The 21,509-nt window shown below is 40.3% G+C and overlaps 1 protein-coding gene across 5 annotated transcripts in view; it reads left to right on the forward strand.

Moving 5' to 3' along the window:
• RNF111 (ring finger protein 111) overlaps positions 1 to 21,509 on the forward strand; it is a 45,681-nt gene that overhangs the window by 18,508 nt on the left and 5,664 nt on the right. For all 5 annotated transcript variants that reach the window (XM_082290995.1, XM_082290992.1, XM_082290993.1 and 2 more), the window contains exons 3-10: positions 908 to 1,034; positions 2,696 to 2,859; positions 5,409 to 5,606; positions 6,465 to 6,784; positions 7,601 to 7,856; positions 9,119 to 9,470; positions 13,389 to 13,514; positions 14,160 to 14,286. In XM_082290995.1, coding sequence (XP_082147121.1) covers positions 908 to 1,034; positions 2,696 to 2,859; positions 5,409 to 5,606; positions 6,465 to 6,784; positions 7,601 to 7,856; positions 9,119 to 9,470; positions 13,389 to 13,514; positions 14,160 to 14,286 — 1,670 coding nt within the window. The remainder of the gene's footprint in view (positions 1 to 907; positions 1,035 to 2,695; positions 2,860 to 5,408; positions 5,607 to 6,464; positions 6,785 to 7,600; positions 7,857 to 9,118; positions 9,471 to 13,388; positions 13,515 to 14,159; positions 14,287 to 21,509) is intronic.

A 21,509-nucleotide genomic window follows, 5' to 3' on the forward strand; every position in this document is an offset into this window, starting at 1 on the left:
GAATAGTCGGTCCATACAGGATGGAAGTATTGACTTGAATGAGACCAAATTCTTGAAGTACTCCTTGAAGCAATTTGCAAAACCCAAAATGGTAGTTTGCAATTTCTAAGCTATACAGCTCATTTTTTTTAGGAAGTTCTTTTGTGCTCAGTGACTAATCCATAGCTCAGTTTAAGAACTGTAGGTAGCTCAGACTTGTCACTGCCAATGTTGCAGCTCTAGAGCAGTGTTTCATGTGTCTGCTTGTTAGGCTGGAACTTTAACCATTCTTCCTGAAGTAGAAGTTGTTTCCTATGAAAACTTGTCTCTTCTGTAGGGTTTTTGTTGAGGTTTTTTATCATTCTTAGTTTAATTTTATTTTTCCCTGTCTAGTACAGATTGTGAATGCCACAAGATGTCTAGATACAAAGACGTTTATAAACACCAGGGGATTAATTTTGTTGTTGGTATAAACTAGTTGGTGCATAATTTTTCTTCTGTTGTCAATGCTTAGCTTGAGATTGATACCTATAAAAACACTTTAAAAAAAGCTATTAGTGATAACACACCACTACTGCTTTGCTAGCTTGGAAATGTTTTCTATTTTTATATTAAATGACTGAATTTTCTTGGTGTTATAGATAATAAAATTCACTGTAATTGCTTTCAATGCTTGAAATGCAAGCTTGCATACCTACCCCACACTCAGTCTTCTGTCTCCTTACTTCATTTTGCTTCAGTATTTACAGCAGAATTGCTTCTTTTAATAATTAGGTCATGTGTTTGACAGTTGCACCTAAGGTTTTGACACACACCATGGAATCCTCTGCCTACATATATTTTAAGTCTATGAAAAACAGTCTCTTTTAGTGACAGTTCCTGAGATAAAGGGAGTATATAAACTTTCTTCTTCCTTTTTCCTCATCAGGAAGTATCGATGAAGATGTTGTGGTGATTGAAGCGTCCTCCACTCCCCAAGTCACTGCTAACGAAGAAATAAATGTTACCTCAACAGATAGTGAAGTGGAGATTGTTACTGTTGGTGAAAACTACAGGTGAGATTTGCATTTCTTTGTAATAATAAAGTGTTGCTTGTCTCCAAGTTTGTTCCAATGCTTTGTGCCATTAAAAGCCCATAAGGTAAAGTCACTGGAGTTCTAACCAGAATGCACAGTATGCATTTTTGATTAAAAAAACCAAAACAAAACCCGAACAGTAACAAAAACCCCCAATCCTAAACCCCCAAACAAAGTAAGGACAAAAACCCCAAAGCACAGGTTTGCCAAAGCTAGAGAATTCAGCTAATCTGGAGTTGTTGAGGTGGCTCCATTAGTGTGATTGATGTGCAGAATTTGGGGGAAGCAAAGCTATGCAGTGAGATCCTAGAGAGAGCATGTGTAGGCTGAGTTGACTATCTAGGGATTAGCTGAGCATTTCTCAGGAAAGCAGCCTACTTTTTTGAAGCTGCTGCTGTATGTGCTTTCCTGTTCTTCCATGAATATCTGGAGGTTTTGTTCCGTGTTTTCAGGTTTTACAGAATCCAAGTGGAGTTCCTTGAAGAAAGGTTTGAATTTGAAGTTATCTAAAGCCAAATGCTTTTAAAAAATAAATAGCTTTGTATATTCCTAGCATCAGTAAGACATGTTTTCTGTAATAGCCTTAAGACTTGAAAAAATTAATTCTTTCTTCCCTCACCTTCTGCAATGCTACAGCCAGAACAGCAGTGGCTCCATGGTGATTTGTGCAGTGGGTTTTGTTTGTTTTTAGTGAAGTCATTCCTTTTTCTTCATATTTTCCCCTTCTAAATTTCTGAAGTCTGAGTACATTGTTTTTCCAAATTGGAAAATAAGAGCCACTTGATTTATGTAAATACTGGAAAGTCAAAGTTTTTTGAGAGTGAAATGATAAATACAATACTGTAAAAATATTGTTCCCTTGATTAAAGACTATCCTCCAAAGAGGATACACATTCCAGAGATCATTGTCTTGAATGTTTGGGTTTGTATGGCTAAATTGAACAGAATGGGTGCTAAGTGTTATAATATAGAGATAAAACCATCCCTTCCTTAGGTGTGGTTACAGGCTTAGGATCTCCTCAAGCCACATTTCATTTTAGTTAGAGTATCACAAAAAGCTACGTTTGTTCTCCAAAGAGGGGAAGCAAAATATTAGTGAGAAGTCAAGAGATTTTGTACTGTCAAGACATTTTAGGAATTTGAAGTATAGAAATTATCCTCTGAAAGTACTCTGTCGCAAGTTAATGTGCAAAAGTACTTAATGTTTACAAATTTTGTCTTTGTAGTCCTGTCATCATTTATAGACCTGCTGTTCCAGACTGCATAGGAGTAGTATAGGATTTGGAGACTCTTCATTTACTATTTACAAAGCTAAAACAACTTCAGCTATAGTTGCTGCTTGGCTTGGTTGTGGGATTCACAGTGAATTTTTTTTTTTTTAAGGTAGCTGTTTGCACATGGGACATGGTTTAAAGATCTTTAAACTTTCGGTGCTGGGCATTTGCTGTTGTGTTCTCTGCTAAAGGCTGCAAAAGTGTTCATAAGTGCATTTGGTGAAAGTGGAGTCACAGGGTGTCTCAGTGTAACAAAATGCTTTTCTAATAATAAAAAAACTCCCAGTAGCTTGTCAAACATGCAGAGAAGAAATTAATAATGGCAAGATGTAGGCCAGTAGCTAAGGTGTGTTACCCTTTGTTAAGGTCTCGTTCTGCGCTCGGACACTCGAGATCACACTGGGGCCAGAGCTCCAGTTCCCACGCTGCCCGGCCTCCGGAGCAGCGATCCCGAAGCAGGATCTCCACAGTCATTCAGCCCCTGAGGCAGAACGCAGCTGAAGTCGTGGACCTCACCGTGGATGAAGATGGTAAGTTGCATTGTCGGAGAAATCTCTTCAGGAGCAGGATGGGCAGTGTAAGGGCACTGGAGTTAATTGCATCAGATATAAGGTACCCTTCTATGAAGATGTCTGATTTCCAAGCCTGTCAGAAAATCCTCTTGTGCCTTTCCTTTCAAAATTAAAAGTTTAGCTATTTTCAGTGGGTTTTTTAGATCTAAAGATACAGTTTTTCTTCCAAAGCTGCCTTGGGTGTGTGTCTGAGGGCTGACTCACCAGGCAGAAATTATAGAACAGGTTGGAACTACTTCTTGAAAAATATGCACTTACTTCAATACAGCACTATAAAAGGAAAGTCTATCATTGCCTATGCTTTGGAATAGTGACTGTTCTTTCAGGCCTTGAAGTAAAAATAACTTTTAAAAAAAGAAAAAAGCCCAACCCTAAACTAGTAAAATGTGTTAGGTTTCTGAAGCTGTAACCTTTCGTTGGTTCCTAACATTAAAACTGCTGACACTTAGTAAGTCTATTCCTGCTGAAAATCATAAGAGCAACTTCCAGGTATTATCAAAAAATTGAGAGAAGGAAAAACTGAAGCTCATGTACATTTTGCACATTTATATTTGTAGATGGTGGTGGTTTGGGGGATTTCTTTGGTGCATGTTATTTGTAATGTGAGCAGAAGTTTTGTCCTGTTGTGGTTCTGTCCCTGAGTGCATTGCAAGCTTAGTATGTTGCAATATCTTATTCTTCAAGTTGTCTTGATTTTTGGGGTGGGTTGGAGAGTTGTAAAGGCTTGAGAATAGTTTTGGTTGGTTAATGGCTTTTAAGCAAGAGGATGAGTTGATGTACAGATTATTTTCTTTATGTATTTACTGTGAACTGCTCTTACCCAACAGCTCTACTGTTGAAGGGGTGGGGTGTAGGTTTCTATTGCTTTAATTTAGTCTTAAAGTTCATATTATAGAATTTAGTCTTATATTCAGAAGCCAAGTTATTTTTAAAATTCACTTCTGTAATGTGTGTGTTAAAGACTAGCTGTTTCTCCCGCCTCCTAGAGGAAATGCCTAAGATGAATCTTCCAGGATTTAGGGAATATTATTTTGGGGTTTAAGCATCAAATTTCACGCATGAATTAGTGTAAAATGATCAGACTTCTGAATTAATACTGTTATAAGGCAGCTGTGCAGTTTATCCCAACTTCACTTACTTCATCAAAGATACTGGTCTTAAAACTTGGCTGGCTGCTTCCCTGAGCATAAGGATCCTATCTCCATCTGTCTTCCTGGGTTCATGTCTGTGCAGTGTGTTAAGAAATGCAGTTTCTCTTAGCTAGTAATTTGAGATGGACCAAGCCCTCTGTTTTTCACTGGTTTGGGCAGGGGAGAATCAGAAGTGTCTGTAGGGCTGGTGATGCAAGTCTCAGGCTGGTGGGGTACCTGGGCCTGAGGGAACTCGGTGTGGCCACTGACCTGGGGATTGGCTGATCACTTCTCATTGTAGGCTATACAAAGTTGCTCTTGTTTTCTGAATTTAAACATTAATATGTGTCTCCCAAAATGTCCTTAAAATAAATAAAATTAATATATTGGAATGCCACTTTAAAAGTGAGAGGAATTTAAATGTAGGTATCAGGTCATGTTTTTTAATATGATGAGTTGGAAGACTTGCAAGAGAAGATATATTTATTCCTTTGCTCGCTGAGTTGCTGATACTCCTACTAGATATAGAGAGAAATCTTGAAAGCTACTCATATTTTATTTTGAGACTTTGTGTAAGGGAAGTATTTGAAGTTTTTTGATGCCTTTTTTCCCCCCTGATTTCCATGCAGACGTTTTTGCTAAAAAAACCTGAGTGGTTTCTGATAATTTTCCCTTGATGGTATCTCATATTCTTGGTCATTACTTAAGAGAAATTTCGAACTTAACGTCTTTTTCAAAACTAAATTTTAATTATGCCACCAAATATAGTTTTAAATTTTAACTTGTTTATGATTATTTGGTAAAGGACAAGACACATCCAAGTATTTTGGATTTCCAGGATATATTGCTCACTGTTAGCTTTGCACTGTGTAATATGAACAGGTATCTACCTTTAAGAGAAGGTAATCTGCTTTTAACATGTGTTGAGACTAGAAACCAAGCTTATCTTGCTAAAGCCTTTAGTACTATGCGTCTGGAATGATCGAAGTTTGTAAAGTAGTACTGCTAGTTCAGATGTTATGCTGTTCTTGGTGAGCGATCTAGAAGTTTTTCTGTTCTTCGTAGGCATAAAAAGTTATAAGGATAATATATATAAGGATAATTACCCAGTAAATAAAACTTAAATGTCAGATTTGATTGAGAATTGATTTTGTTAATTATTAAAATTTGAGTAGATGAAAAAAAAAGAGAAAATAATTTAAATTTTCTTTCCACACACAAGCCTTGTCAGGTTTTTTGTGTTCTGACTTTCTTAGCTTCTGGCAAGGCCAGAATTGGGAATGTCTTGTAAAATAGTTGAAAAGCAGCAACAACAATAAAAAAAGACTCAGCAGATTTTAAAGCTTTAAGAACATGAAAGCTCTTCTATTTCACTAGAGCCGACAGTTGTGCCAACCACATCAGCTCGAGTGGAGCCGCAGGTTGTGAGTTCTGCTTCCACTACCAGCTCCAGTACGTCTACCTCAGAGCAGGCCTCTGATGCAGCTCCAAACGTCTCCACCAGCCAGCCCTCTGCAGCACCAGAGACCACTCCCAGTCTCCCCAGTGGCAGCACTGCTGGTACTTCAGCTGGAGGTACAGAATAAGAACTTTGAGCTGTTGTGTTGCCTCTGAGTACAAAGGAGGTAGAGGAAGTTAATCAGCATTCTCTAAATTAAATGCCATGTGAACTTTTAGTACTGAACCTAACAGTAATAAGCTGAAAGGACAGGAATGTGAAAAAAATAATTGATTTCTCCATAAAGATACAGGAAACTTGCTGGAGCCCTCTGCTTTTGCCTGTTGGAATGATTTGGTTATATATAACAAACCACATCCTTGCTTTTTGAGGCGGTGGAATGTAGTTCACTGGTAATTAAGCCTCCCATTGCAGTATGTTACAGAGATGTTTTTTTAATGTGTGTTGTAAGGAAGTGTAGGATGTATCTAGATTCCTTGAGTGTATCTCCTGCTCTGGATCACCTGCTGGGAGCACATTTATACAGACCTGTATAGAGCTGTATATACAGGGAGCACTCATGACCTCACTGAAACAAAGCTGCCCTGTCTGCAAATGAGTTGAGGGACAATAAACCTGAGTGGATGACAGTTGCACAGAAATTTGAGGTCTCTGCACACTAACCACAGGAACAATCTTCCCTCCTTTCCCTGCTGATGACATGCGTTGAATTTGTGGAATAAGGCAAGTGTCTGTTCATGTCCTCCACTGGTTGCCACGAGTACTTCCACCTGAACCATTCAGTTGTGGTTCATTTGGCAGGTATAGCTAAATCTTAGTTTTTGTATCTAGTTTGTTTTGTTATAGTCTAGATCTGGTTTTCAAATGGTTAAATATTTAATCATGAGGTACAGGGTGTTTCTTTCTATTTAAGATGCTGCTTTATACCTTTACTAGTTTCTTTCACTTCAATATTAACTTTCTTTCTCTTCAAGATGAAATGAGAAGAGCTGCATCTAATTCGACACTGGAAACTGGCCCTCCGGCCATGCCAAGGCTACCATCGTGCTGCCCCCAGCATTCTCCTTGTGGAGGACCTTCACAGACTCATCATGCATTGGGGCACCCACATACAAGCTGCTTTCAGCAGCATGGCCACCACTTCCAGCACCACCACCACCACCACCACAATCCTCACCCAGCTGTCCCGCTATCTCCTTCGTTCAGTGATTCCAGCTGCCCTGTGGAAAGGCCTCCCCCTGTGCCTGCCCCTTGTGGAGCAGGCAGCAGTTCTGGCACCAGTTACCACGAGCAGGCATGTTTAATCCTTGTGACTCACCATCACACCTTGTGACTTGGGATTTCAAGTTGTTTCAGATAAGAGAGAATAGGATAGGATGCTGAATTATAAATTACTCTCTTGTTCTGCATCAGACATTATAGAAGGGAACTAGAAGGAAAAATTGAACTATAATATATGTATGAACACAAACCCCTGAAATTTTATGGGGAGACAATCCTACAAGTAACCATTGACAGCTGACCTCTTGATGGCTGCAAGATGAGTATCTGCATAGCAAACCAAACATAGTTACCTTGAAATATTCTGCCCATCATAGCAGTTTTGCAATGCAAATTGTTGAGCTGCTTTGAGGGAAGAAAAATATCAAGTCTAATGTGCTGTATATAAGAAGTATAAAAGAGTTGCTCCTCTAAAAGCATTGTTTTTTAAGACTTTTTCAGTAATTAAATCACGGATTTAAAACAATACAGTCATAAGAAAGAACAGTACTGTGGTAACTTAAATTACAATATGCAGAACTCTCAGTCTTATTTATCTATTGTTGTAGGGGTTTTTGTTGGGGTTTTTAGTTTGGTTGTGGGGGGGTGTGTTTATTTTTCACAGAATCTATTGTAATGACGTTAGTCTCTCACCAGATTCAAGAATTTAGGAATAAGCAATGTTAACAATATTTTAAAAATGGTTAAGTCAAGCCTTAAAACTTCAAAATTTGGATCCCAGTTGCTTGTGATAGTATTTATTTTTAATTTTTTTAAAAGTGATATTTGAGCGTAACTTTGCTTTCAGTGTCTGAAGAGTTGCTTGAAAAAAGATGGTTTGTTTCTGCAGCAGGCACTGCCAGTAGACTTAAGCAGCAGCGGTATCAGAAGTCATGGAAGCGGTGCTTTCCATGGAACATCTGCTTTCGATCCGTGCTGCCCTGGCTCTTCGTCACGCACGACGCTCTACGGGCACCAGGCGGGCGCTGGGCCCAGCCAGTCGCTGGCGATAGACGGGTACGGATCGGGCATCGTGGCACAGCCTCAGCCGCAGCCGCCGCCCCAGGCATCGCTCTCCTCCTGCCGCCATTACATGCATTCTCCTTGTAAGTACTGCTGGCACAGCTGCCCTGGCAGCGTGGGAAACACCTCCTGCCTGCTTGCGTTGATCCTAGAACTGGCCTAACAAAACATGGATAAAGAAATAATATAAACAGCTCATCTTAAGCAGGGGGTTTGAACAGGATCAAGGTAAAGTTAAAATATTTTCTTCTGAGTGACCATAATAGCATTGAGAGTTCAAAACTGTATTTACTATGAAAATATTTTTTGTGTCCATTGTATTCTAGCACTGGCTTTTTATTTACTTTTCCTTGGTTGTGGTCCCTTGTCCCATACTCAGAGTGAGATCTGCTCTAGAAGAATAATTTCTTTGATTGTGATTTCTTTTTTTGGATTTTATTGTCTCTATAGAATAGTGAACCTGGAAAGGGGGGAGGGGATTGAACTTTAAAACTTAAACAACAAATGTAAAGTAAAGTTGGAAGGGGATTCTCCCCTTCTACTTCTCTTTCATGAGACCCCACCTGGAATACTGCTTCAGGTTTGGGCTCCTCAGCACAAGAAGGACAAGCCTGTTGGAGTGAGTCTGTAGGGAGGACCATGAAAGTGCTCAGAGGGCTGGAACACCTCTGCTGCAGGGACAGGCTGAAAGAGTTGGAGTTGTTCAGCCTGGCAAAGAGAAGGCTCTGGGGAGACCTTATAGCACCTTCCCGTGTCTAAAGGGGCTCTAGGAGAGCTGAAGAGGGACTTTTGACAAGGGCATGTAGTGATAGGAAAAGGGGGAATGGCTTTAAACTGGAAGAGAGTAGGTTTAGATTGGGTTTAAGGAAGAAATTCCTCCCTGTGAGAGTGGTGACACTGTGGCACAGCTTGCCCAGAGAAGCTGTGTTTGCCCCATCCTTGGAAGTGTTCAGGGCCAGGCTGGACATGGCTTGGAGCAGCCTTGTCTAGTTGAAGGTGTTCCTGTCCATGGCAGGGGGTTGGAACAAGGTAATTTTTAAGGTCCCTTCCAACCCAGACCTTTCCATGCACCTTTTCCAGTGTGTATCACACAGATTTCTTGTTTTGTTTTGTTTTTTGCCAGTATTGGAAAACAGAATGCTTTTGGCTGCAGAAAATACAGGTTTCTTGGAGGATATCTTGCTAGAATCACTTTATTTAAAAATTGCATAAACACATATTGCCATGTTGCCACAGTTTAAATGGGTGGAATAATACTGAAACACCTGTGTGAAGATACTTAAAATAAATTTCAGTCAAAACCTTCAATTGACCAAATTAAAAGCATGTGATGTTTTCATTGCAGATGCTTCCTTGACCAGACCTCTTCACCATCAAGCTTCTGCATGTCCTCACTCTCATGGAAATCCTCCTCCACAGCCACAGCCTCCACCTCAAGTGGATTATGTTATCCCTCATCCAGTGCATCCCTTTCATCCTTCAATCTCCTCTCATGCGTCTTCTCATCCTGTTCCACCTCCACCACCAACTCATCCCTTAGCCAATGCAGCTGCTCCAATACCACAGCATCTCCCTGCAACACACCAGCCTATATCCCATCACATCCCTGCAACAGCACCTCCAGCACAGAGGCTACATCCTCATGAAGTGATCCAGAGGATGGAGGTCCAGAGAAGAAGAATGATGCAACACCCAACGTATGTCACAAATGTACTCAGAACCGTATCTAAACATATAATTAATTTCTCTCAGGTTTGTAAAATGTTGCATGTGAATCTCAAACTGTTAATTGCATGGTTAGGAACTGTTAGTGTTAAACCGTGGTAAGAAGTGTCTTCACAAATCATCACAGTCACGTGAGCATTAGGACTGATCCTGCTCTGTTATATCTCTCAGTAGTGTCTCCAGGTAAGGCGTGAATGGGGCATGGAAGATAAGGGGAGCTTGTTTCTCTTGCCCTTTACTCATCCTCTGCATACTAAGCAGGAATTCTTTTCAAGCTGGACAGCCTGGAGGGTACATCATAAACTCTGGTCAAATGTTCCTTGACAGCATGTTTTGCCTTGTTGATGCAGTTAAGATTCTTTTTATGTAACTAATACTTTCAAATAAAATGAATAAATTATCATAAGGGACCATTTACCAGGTTTAATTCCGATTAGAGACATGTATTTACTCTGCCTTTTGCTTTCGAAGAGGAGACTGAGAATGTGATCAATGTTGAAATGTAGCTTTGGTGATACTAAGACATGCTACTGTTGTTGCTTAACTAGATTGTTGTTACTAGTGTCAATGGATAGCAGGTCAGTAGTAGCTTTGTATTCACAGAGTGGCTGAACTTGTTTGAATTCTGGAGGTAATGTGTTTAAATATCTAAGAGAATTCCAAGAATGAGCTCTCTAGTTGTTGCTCCTAACTTTGTTATACAAATTTGACTCATAACTAACTTAAAACTCATTTAGAAGTTAATGCTTAAAGAGAATTCTGCTTTAACTGCAACTTTTGAGGCAGTTTCCAGGTTATTTATATAAATATCTATAGGCAGTAACTGCCACAAATGGCACATAAGAGAAGCCAGTGGCTGTGAGAGAGCAAGATAGCATTTTAAGGAAAAATAATAGTGCTAGCTGTCTTACCAGATCTGGAAGTTTTCCAGTAGTTTGGGGACTGGAGTTGTGAATATTGGCATTTCTTAGCTTAGTGAATTTCCTTTCTATGTATAGAAATTGTAGGCAAATGTTGATAGGTTCTTCCTTGACATTCTCTCTGAAGTCACCAGTCTTGGGTCAGACAGTGCCAGTTTGCTCAGTGACATTTCTCCTCTTATAGTTTGGCTTGTAACTGTATAGAATTGTTCTGCTCTTGGTCTTTTTTTTCCCCCTCTCTAATTCTCATTCAAATCATGTGCAAAATCAATCTTGAAATTATCTTGGCCCAGCCTCCTATAAATCAAATTATACTGACAGCCAGAAAGTGGTGTATATTGCTCTGTTACCGAATACAGACTTGAGGCTGCCAGCAGGCTTGCAGTTCCTTCAGTTCTGTGTCCTGGAATCTTGAAGTGTTCTTAACATGTTGTTTCATCCTTCATTTCTACACATAACCTAAGGGTTAATACCTTGTATACTTCCTGTCCAACAATATAGGACCTTTTCAGGATTGCAGGTAGAGATTGGTTAGTCTCCTCTTCTCACTGTTGTGTCTCAAATGTGAGTGCAACAGCTGTAACTTCCTTAGGGTTGTGGAATTGTCCCTAAAATGTGCAGGAGGCACAGTGTATCAAGGTGCACTGCATTTGTATAACTGCATTTGTATATGGGCTTTCTGTTTAATTTTTATCTAATTACCCACCCATAAAGATTGTGGGATGGACAGCATTTATAAATTATTTAGGAGTTTCACATTTATAAATTAATTCTGTAATTTAAAGATGTTTCTTTTAGATTAAGACTCAGTTTAGGGAAAATGAGGCTCTTTCCCCGCTCTTTCCCCGCTCTTTCCCCGCTCTTTCCCCGCTCTTTCCCCGCTCTTTCCCCGCTCTTTCCCCGCTCTTTCCCCGCTCTTTCCCCGCTCTTTCCCCGCTCTTTCCCCGCTCTTTCCCCGCTCTTTCCCCGCTCTTTCCCCGCTCTTTCCCCGCTCTTTCCCCGCTCTTTCCCCGCTCTTTCCCCGCTCTTTCCCCGCTCTTTCCCCGCTCTTTCCCCGCTCTTTCCCCGCTCTTTCCCCGCTCTTTCCCCGCTCTTTCCCCGCTCTTTCCCCGCTCTTTCCCCGCTCTTTCCCCGCTCTTTCCCCGCTCTTTCCCCGCTCTTTCCCCGCTCTTTCCCCGCTCTTTCCCCGCTCTTTCCCCGCTCTTTCCCCGCTCTTTCCCCGCTCTTTCCCCGCTCTTTCCCCGCTCTTTCCCCGCTCTTTCCCCGCTCTTTCCCCGCTCTTTCCCCGCTCTTTCCCCGCTCTTTCCCCGCTCTTTCCCCGCTCTTTCCCCGCTCTTTCCCCGCTCTTTCCCCGCTCTTTCCCCGCTCTTTCCCCGCTCTTTCCCCGCTCTTTCCCCGCTCTTTCCCCGCTCTTTCCCCGCTCTTTCCCCGCTCTTTCCCCGCTCTTTCCCCGCTCTTTCCCCGCTCTTTCCCCGCTCTTTCCCCGCTCTTTCCCCGCTCTTTCCCCGCTCTTTCCCCGCTCTTTCCCCGCTCTTTCCCCGCTCTTTCCCCGCTCTTTCCCCGCTCTTTCCCCGCTCTTTCCCCGCTCTTTCCCCGCTCTTTCCCCGCTCTTTCCCCGCTCTTTCCCCGCTCTTTCCCCGCTCTTTCCCCGCTCTTTCCCCGCTCTTTCCCCGCTCTTTCCCCGCTCTTTCCCCGCTCTTTCCCCGCTCTTTCCCCGCTCTTTCCCCGCTCTTTCCCCGCTCTTTCCCCGCTCTTTCCCCGCTCTTTCCCCGCTCTTTCCCCGCTCTTTCCCCGCTCTTTCCCCGCTCTTTCCCCGCTCTTTCCCCGCTCTTTCCCCGCTCTTTCCCCGCTCTTTCCCCGCTCTTTCCCCGCTCTTTCCCCGCTCTTTCCCCGCTCTTTCCCCGCTCTTTCCCCGCTCTTTCCCCGCTCTTTCCCCGCTCTTTCCCCGCTCTTTCCCCGCTCTTTCCCCGCTCTTTCCCCGCTCTTTCCCCGCTCTTTCCCCGCTCTTTCCCCGCTCTTTCCCCGCTCTTTCCCCGCTCTTTCCCCGCTCTTTCCCCGCTCTTTCCCCGCTCTTTCCCCGCTCTTTCCCCGCTCTTTCCCCGCTCTTTCCCCGCTCTTTCCCCGCTCTTTCCCTCCTTTTTCTTTTTTTTTTTTTCCAATGTGTTCTTCCAGATTTTTTCCCCATAGTTACTTGATTAGAATAGTTTGCTGTTAAGTACATTTTTGCCTCTCTAGACATGGAAATTTACAAAATATTTGGTCTACTTCATCAAGTAGTTTAAGGTGGTACTGAACCTGGAGAATGTATCCTGCTTTTGGTAAAATCCAAGTTTTTAGGTTGAATAATAAACCATCCTTTCTGCATTGAAAGCAATGGAAAGAAAAATCCTAATCTATTTCTTTCTGTGGTAAAGTAGGTAAAGTGGGAAGTGGTAAAGTAACAGAAATCAGCCAGCAAGGTTTTTTTTTCAAATCCATAGTTGTTCTGCAGCAGCTGGCGTGGAGAAAAACTGTGTGCTCTTATTACCTGAGCTGTGATGCAAACATGTTTGAAGGAAAATGTCCTCTGATTAGTGTATTAAGTTTCCCCTAATTACTTTTGCTGGTATCGTTTTCTAGAAATAATCTGCTGCAGAGCTGTGAATGGCACCAAATCTGAACATGACTGTCATGTAGCCCTCACTTTCCTACCTGCTTGCTGAGGTTGGGATTAAACACTTTGTCAGGCTCTGTAGTCGTGTCTGCCAAGTGAGGGGCAGATCACTGTAGCTGAAGCTGGCTTTGAATACGAAATCTGTGTTAAAATTAGTTTGTAACTTATATCTAAAGTGGAAATTAAAATACTGCATGGGGAGCTTCTTATTTTAAAGGCACTGTAGTAGCTCAGTCTGCAACATTTTCGTTATGGGTGTTGGTTTCCTCATACTAAAAAGTATGTGAAATTAATGGTGGCTGTTCTTTGTTGTTTAGACGCGCTCATGAGCGGCCTCCTCCACATCCTCACAGAATGCATCCCAATTATGGTCATGGGCATCACATCCATGTGCCTCAGACTATGTCTTCCCATCCTCGACAGGCTCCTGAGAGATCTGCCTGGTGAGTAATCAGACACTGTTTGAGCTCTTGGGGCTCAGGACAGGAGACCATAATGTGCTGATCAGTGCTGATAATGCTGGCTGTGGTTTTAAAAGGTGCTGTATGTACCTGTAGTTTAAAGTTTGTAGATGTTGATATGAGTTGGAAATACTGCTTTGAGTACTCAATATCTTAAATATATTTCTAGTGTTTTTTAAGGTTTGGAGTTACAGGCTAGTATGTTCTCTCCCCTCTTTGTCCGAACTTATTTACAAGTGCATCAGGCCCACTTATGAAGCATGCACTTAAGTTCAACAATATATTTATTATTTAAAAAAATACTCTTGGCCATTAGTGAAGAGGTGCATGAATGTCAACTGCGGCTCCCACAGCATGTGCTGCAGAGAAGACTCCACGTGGATAATATTACTGGGCACAATAAATGTGGAGTTGTCTCTATTTTTTTCATACTAAATCTTCACAGCTTTTTTAAAAAGAACTTTTAGTTACAGGAGGATTCTTTAGCAAAGTTTAAGTACGGTTAAAAAAAATTCTTGCGTAAAACTGTTGTAGCTGTATTGTGTTGTAGGCTCTCCAAAGCAGTGGGATTGTACATAGGAGGCAAGCTGTTCCTTTACTGTAATGCCACTTTCATTCATGTGACAGGGAACTAGGAATTGAAGCTGGTGTGACTGCAGCCACTTACCCTCCAGGGCCCTTGCATCCTCACTTGGCCCACTACCATGCACCTCCTCGACTGCATCACTTGCAAATAGGGGCTCTTCCTCTAATGGTAAGGAGATAGCTTATGGAAAATTATGATCATTGGTCACTATGATTTTGTTTGTCAGGAAAATGGGATGTGTCTACATTGCTGCAAAAGTGCTTCAACTGAATAAGAAAATATTTCACTGTGTCTGTCTGTGTGTTACTCCCAGCAAGGGAGCTTGAGCAGGCCCATTGTGTAGTGAGAGAACAGTATAGGGACATCTACATTTCTAACTTCAGCTCTTGTAAAATGAAACATACTTGAATTAAATTGTCACTTGCATTGCAATGCATTGACCCTCTGCATCTGATTTTTAAAGTTCAGATTATTCTTTATTGAGTTTTGGATTATTAAAGGTACCAACTTTCCACCCAGTGCATGAGTATTAGCACCGATTCTTTCTTTTTAAGGTGTGTATACACACAGTTAGAATTCCAGATAGAGATTTGATTGTCTTCAAATGATATGTTATTCATCAACCTAATTCTATGTGATAAAGTATATGATTTTGTAGCATGAAGTGTTACAACCTGCAGGAAGTGTGAGGGTAAGATAGTCCCCTGTTAAACATCATTTTTGTAGTCTGCAGTAGAAAAAACCAAAACAAACCAGCATATCTTTACTCTTGTTACGAAGTATTGTTTTTGAAAGAATGCTTACAGGTTTAGTTAAAATTTTTTAAAATTTTGTTTAATGAAAATTCATGGAGAAACAAATTTAGTTTAGCTGAGTATATTTAGTGTTTCTGTGTGGTCAAGCAATAATGTTTAATCCTCTTAAAGCTAGTTAGTTAAAATTGTGAGATCGTCTGTAAATGAATGCTAAAATTATAATTTAAAAAAACCCTGCAAGTCTCATCCTTTCAAAATTTCTCTGTTAGTAGCCTGAATTGACATCTGGGGCTTGAACTGTAAATTTACAACCAAACTCTAGTAACTGTCTCCAGTCTGGTCTTGCATTGCGTGTTCCTCACTCTTTAACTACCAGATATGATAATCCTTAAGTACCTCCCTGATACATGAGAGTTGGTCGCTCTTGGATGCTGCTTTCATATTTAGCACAGACTTTCTAAAGCAGTCTGTAGAATTTGATATTTTAGTGTAGCTAATGAGATTCTTCTTGCATAACTGTCTCCTGTGTGTCATCTCTTCAAATTAAGTTTTTCTGCATTCTTCAGTTAGGTGTCTGCTTTTTCAAGTGGATGAAAGATGGCTTTACTCTCTCACATTGATTTCATGTGTTGTACTGTAACAGATAACATCAGCTGCTTTAGCTTCCCTCCTAATAGTTCAGGGAACTGTAGTTGTGTTAGGAGGCAACAAGTTAAACCTGTGCCTCTTTTAGCTTGTTTTCTGTCAGGGCTAGTAAGTCATCTGTGGGATTTACTTCAATTGTCACCATGAAGTTTCTAGAAACTTAGGAGTTGTGATGATCCTCATATTACAGTGTGATGAGAAACTTCTAATTGTATTTTAATTGGGGTATTCCTGCAGTTAAAATGTAAAATACATAAGCAGTTAGTTGGCACCCCACTCTTTTTCATCTTTTTAGCAGTAGAAGAGAAGAAAACTATGATAGAGAACGTTCAGAAGTATTTCCTGAATGTGTGATAAAATATTTTAGGGATTTCTGCTCTTCTGCTTGGTAACTACAGTTTCTAATTGGTAAAAGTGGCAGATGATATAAGGGTCTTTAAGTCTACAGAAATTTGTGCAAGTGTTTATGTAGGGATATTTGATCCTCATAACAGTAATTAATGAGTTGCTGAGTGAAACTGAAGTTGTGTTTTGAGGCTTTGCACACACTGCACTGACAGCATTTTTTATCATGAACAGACTGCTCTAAGCAGCACTTCCTCAAGTGTTTGGGATGTGGTTTGAACCCCGCTGTGATCAGATTGAGCGTTACAGCTTTGAAGTTGTGTCGAGTCTTTGACTAATTTTAAGTGTATTCACACACTAGAAGAACATGAAGGCAGGTTAGAGCACTGCTAGAAGTTATATATACAGTGAGTTCAAAGCATTACAAATGCCTTTTGATGACTCTACCCCTGCTATGGCAATAATGAAAGTCACAGGTTTTGTTCGCTTGTGTGTGAGAGTACAGCAGATCTGTCAGCAAAACTTATTTTGAACAGAGAGCAAGTAGTCAGTGAAGTTTTTCATCTAACAAACTTGACTGGATTTTAAACATAAGTGCTGTTTTAGGCAACAGATTATTTGTATCTGTCACCTGTTTTTTTCTTTGTAACTTTAGGAGTAGGGGTGGGAGAGGAGGGGCTGAACTGTGATTAGAGTCCCTCTGCAAAGTCGTTAATGTCCTAAGAAATGCTTCCTTCTTTACGTACAGAGGGTACTAAATAGAAGTTTCATGAGTCATATTCTTTGATGCAGATATCATAAACTATTCTCTTTTTTTTGAGAGGGGCTGTCTTTTAAAGTAACTGATGCAGTCACTCTGCTAAGAATTTCATTAATATTAGAATCTGCTTTCTGAAATGGCTTGCAGCACAATTGGCAGTGTGCCTTTTTTATGTGGAGTACTGAAACCCCTTCAAACTACCACCAGACTGTAAAGGACATAATGGATTATTTGGGCTTCAATGACATTAGTACTCTATCAGTTTCTGATTTTAATTAGATGTAGATGACCAAATCTTCATCTACTCAGTGCTGGAATGCAGACTGCAGTTTTAATCCTCAGGGAGACAAAATGATAAAAATATGTGGGGGAAGGTATTCAGCAGCTTTGACAGTCTAAATAGAGGGTTGGGGGAAAAAAAAATCTCCTTTTCTACTAGTTTGGAAGAGATTTTTACCTGTTTAAGTGGTGTTTTAGGAGAAGTCCTAGATTGAAAGCGGTTAGGAAGAGCTTTCTTGATATCTATGTATCCAAGGGTCAGGCTGCTTCCCTCCTTGATTTAATATAATTACTTTGTGACCATAGCTTAGACTTTGTGTTCGCTACTGTTTTAAGGCCATGTGTGTGCTGAGGAAAGAGCTGTTGAATGAAATCCATTCTGGACAAATACCCATTCTGCTAACTGATCATTTTAAGGAAGACTCAAGTGAAGATCAGTGCATGGCATAACTAATGAAACATTAGACAAGAAGGATGCAGGACACAAAGGCTTTTTATCTGTTCCTCTGTTCTTCTCTGATGCCAGTGTTTGTTGTTAGATGCCACTTCTATTTCTGTTTACTCTGGCTTCCTTTGGCTGCTTTTTTGCCGCTGTTAATGAAAGGCTTTTTGACTTGGGGTTCTGGCACTGTTTACCACATCAGGGTGGGCAGGATGGCAATTTCTGTAATTCATTATGGCGTACGGTGTTCAGACTCTTGACTCTAGCTGCTTCTGCCCTTTTGAGTAGTGTCCTGTTGAATGTGAATTTCAGGGTAGTGGTGGGGGAATTATTTGGACTTTGTAGTTTGCTAGGTATGGTGTAATAAATATCTCTAGAGTTGATGCAAGCCTTGAGAAGATTCCTTAATTTATCTGTGAACCTGCAGCTTCTCAGTCTGAGGGAGATCTTTGGATCATATTTTAAAAGAACCAAAACCCCAAACAAACAACCCCCCCGCAGCAACAAACAAAACAACAAAAGCCCCACACAAACCCCAAGCAAACCTAAAGTTTCTTATGGTACCTTAATCTCTCTCAGGTGTTTCACATCCAGCTTTCAATATGCTGTGCCCCCTTTTTCTTCTATTGCAGAGCCTTACTGTTTTGTTCCATTACGTGTGGATTGATTCAGTGTGTTTGAGGCTGTCTTTACACTTAGTTGTGAAAATCAGTAGGGATTTGGAGGTGTAGGCCAGTAGGTCCCAGCACATTATGGTGGTTGTGTGCTGGTCAGAATAATATTGCTCAGAGTGTAGTCATGCAGGTATTGCAGCTCTAAGAGATGCAACTGCTCTGTACCCCAAAAGCCAACAAGTTTCTGTAAAATACCTGGACAGTTAAGGCTGTAATTTGATATAGTGATAGTAGTTCAAGATGAACTTCAGGTTTGAAATAGCCTTGATTAGCTGCATCAAAGAGAATTGCATTTTTAAGAAAATGGAATTTTGTCCTGCAGCTTCTTCTTTTTTTCTTAATATAAACATGAATTACTGTTCTTTATTTTTTTGTAGAATACAGGCTATTGAAGAGCGCTCATTTCATGTTCCCCTCAGACACAGGTACCACTAGGTTTTATCTATGCAGCAGATAGTACTTGTTACTTCACCCACTGCTTTTGTATGAAGACTGCAGCTTTTCCTTGTTTGAATTTGGCTTATTAAGACATTAATTGATGAGCTTTACTACTTTTTGTATATTGATGGTAGCTGAGCAGTTAGTTATCTGAAAAGGCTTACACTGGGGATTTGTTTTAATACATATGATGATCATACTTAATGTGAACCATGAAGGCTGGGTGGACAAGATAAGTAGTACCATACAGGGCAGGAATTTCTCCACTGACTCTGGCAACTGAAAAGCTGAAAGATCCTGCAAAGACAGAGGGTATTTAAAGGGGAGAAGTAGCAAGGAAGAAAGTCTTCTCTGCAGGTTAGGTGTTTCAAACTGTTGAGAATGTTTGTGTTGTAAATGGTTCAGACTTAGCCTTGAATTGTTTTAGTTGCTGCAGATTTTTGTGGTCATAGGAAGTGTCAATAGAAAGTGCAAAACAAGAAACAAATGATACTTCTACAATTCTTGGCAGACTTGTGCTGGAATTTGCACGTCCAGAATATACTGCTTTAAAGTATATATTTTAATTTGTCTGTATCCAAAAGAATATATACAAACACTTAGTGCAGACTGGCATTACCTTTAACTGCTTACATTCTTCATTAGCTTTAACCTTTTCCTTTTTTCTTATATGAAAGCTTAGTGAAAACAAACTTTCATTTGTGTGAAGCTCTTTCAAGAGAGCTGATATCTTTTTGCATTTGAAACTTTGAAACTGTCAAAGGGATTTTAGTAAGACTGTTCTTAGTTGGGTATTATTGGTAGTTCTCTCTTGCAAATATTTTCTCCATCTTGTAGTTGCAAATGTTCTTAGTTAAAATCTTGCTGTGTTAGCAGACTGCTTATTCTGCAGGTGTAAAAGAACTGTTTTGATTTTTTTCTTAGAGACATTTTTTCAGAGTACCATTTTACCTGGCCAGAAATGTAAGGTGTGCTCTGAGGGTATTTTATAAAAGAGCCTGTATATAATGTATGTTCAGGTAATTTAGCAGAGATGTTATGCCATCCCCATCAAGATAATATGAAGGCCCATTTATTAGCATGAAAACACATTGTCCCACACAACATTTGTTGTCTTGAGTTCAGTAGTTAATTGTGATAGGTACTCTGAACAAGTTTGGTTTTGTACTGTTAAAATTAAATTTAGTAGGTTTCTTAGTCTCCAATAGCAGAATTTCTTCCAAGTAGAAGACCTGTCCAGGTGCATGTCACTGCAGTTGATAAACTGACTGTTGGGGCAATTGAAACTCTAATTATGGAATTACAGCAATACATCTGTGACTTTGCACCTCTTGTAATGATGTAATATCTGCACTATCAGATGCATTGTTTTCCAGAAGACTGATTTCAAATTCTGGTCAATAAAGGACCAGGCATTGAATATCACTTCTGAGACTTAGGCTAGTTTTTGTCAGGAGTTTCCTTCCTCTGAGTGGTGGCCATCAATTCACAATGTTGTAATAGACAATAAAATTTTCCAAATTATGCCAGACAGGTCTATGCCTAGTAAAAACCTGGCACAGTAAGTATGTTCATAATGTGAGTGAGTGACCTAGTTCCTTAAATGCATTTTCGGTAATTGAAAGCTGAAGTAGAATTACACATTTATATGCAGAATGAATCATAAATCAGTGATTATCTGAGACAGATTTCTTACAAATCAGCATATTTTTAGTCTCCTCCCCCAAAATTCCTTAGTTACAGCCACGGTTTATGTTATCAGACAGTAAGACCTATGATACCAGCAAATATTACTTAGATGAAGTGTTTTGATATGGACATGAATATGCATCTTTGGTTTCTGTTACTCTGGTTTGTTAAAATTCAAGACCAGTGTTCTGGCTGTGTTTGTGGAGGATGTTGGCACTACATCATCATTTGACAAGCACCATGTAAACTGCTTTAAAATAATCAGATTCTGCCTTTCTTTTCTGGAAAAAAAATATTTAGGGCAGAGAAATCTTTTCTATCCCTGTCAGCTTTTAGTTACAAGACTGGATTTGAAAACTGTAGAAAGGTAGCTAGCTTATTGCTCTTTTATTTGATGTGGGGAGCTTTGTCTAGGTCTGCTTTTCCACAGTGCATTCATTGAGTTTTACACCTTTATGTGTTAAACTTGGAAGTGTTGGATGGAAAGAAGAAAAGTGGCATGTGAATACTTGACATCATGAATAGTATCTGGGATATCTGATCTGTGGACAGCCTCATGAGATGAATTTTGAGCTGTCATATACAGCAGCAGAGGCATTATCAGCTGGTAGCATTCAAGTATTTCCAAATGGATTGCTGCTGACAGTCTTCTCTCGGTGTGCTGTGGGATTGAGTGAACTGAATCTGCTGATCATTTTGGGTTTATTTCACCTGTTCATTAAAAATTGCTACTGGTATATTTCTGACAAAAAATCAATACCATTATTCACTCATCTTGCTGGGGTAAAAAAGGAATGCAGCAGCCCTGCTGTGGAGGTGGTCCCTGCTATATTAACTATCCTTCAGCTTTGCTGTATGGAAAGTGCTGGTGCATGAAGGGCCTGTGGGATATAGCACTGAACACTGGTCTTTTGTTCACTGCTTATATCTCTTACTGTGCAAGAAGGTTAGTGGTTGCTTGAATGTAGTGTTAACTGTGACCTTAGATGCAAGTTTTGAGTGCTAATTTTTATCTGCCTCTGAAGTTGAAGTGTGTCTGAAGATGTTCAGTTGTTTGAGTGAGATAAGAATATTGGCTGCTTCTTCCAGACTGAGTTTTTTAGGCTTGTTTCTCCTGTGGTACCAAAAGCTTACATTTGAGAATCTATAGCGAGTCCTCTTTGTAACTTCGTATGTAGCTGTTAGGTGTTCTGTTTACAAAAATAGGTAGATATTTATGGTGGTTTATATAATGTAGGTTGAGATTTTGGGACTTGGGAATTGTAATGAAGATGTGGAGAGATTACAGGAGAGATCTAGTCTCACTTCTGTTTTGCTTCTGGTTACGTTTAGATGTGTCAGAGTGGTGTTTGTCTTGTGCTGTC

The sequence above is a fragment of the Coloeus monedula genome (assembly GCF_965178545.1).
Source record: "Coloeus monedula genome assembly, chromosome: 14".
Taxonomy (NCBI): Eukaryota; Metazoa; Chordata; class Aves; order Passeriformes; family Corvidae; genus Coloeus; species Coloeus monedula.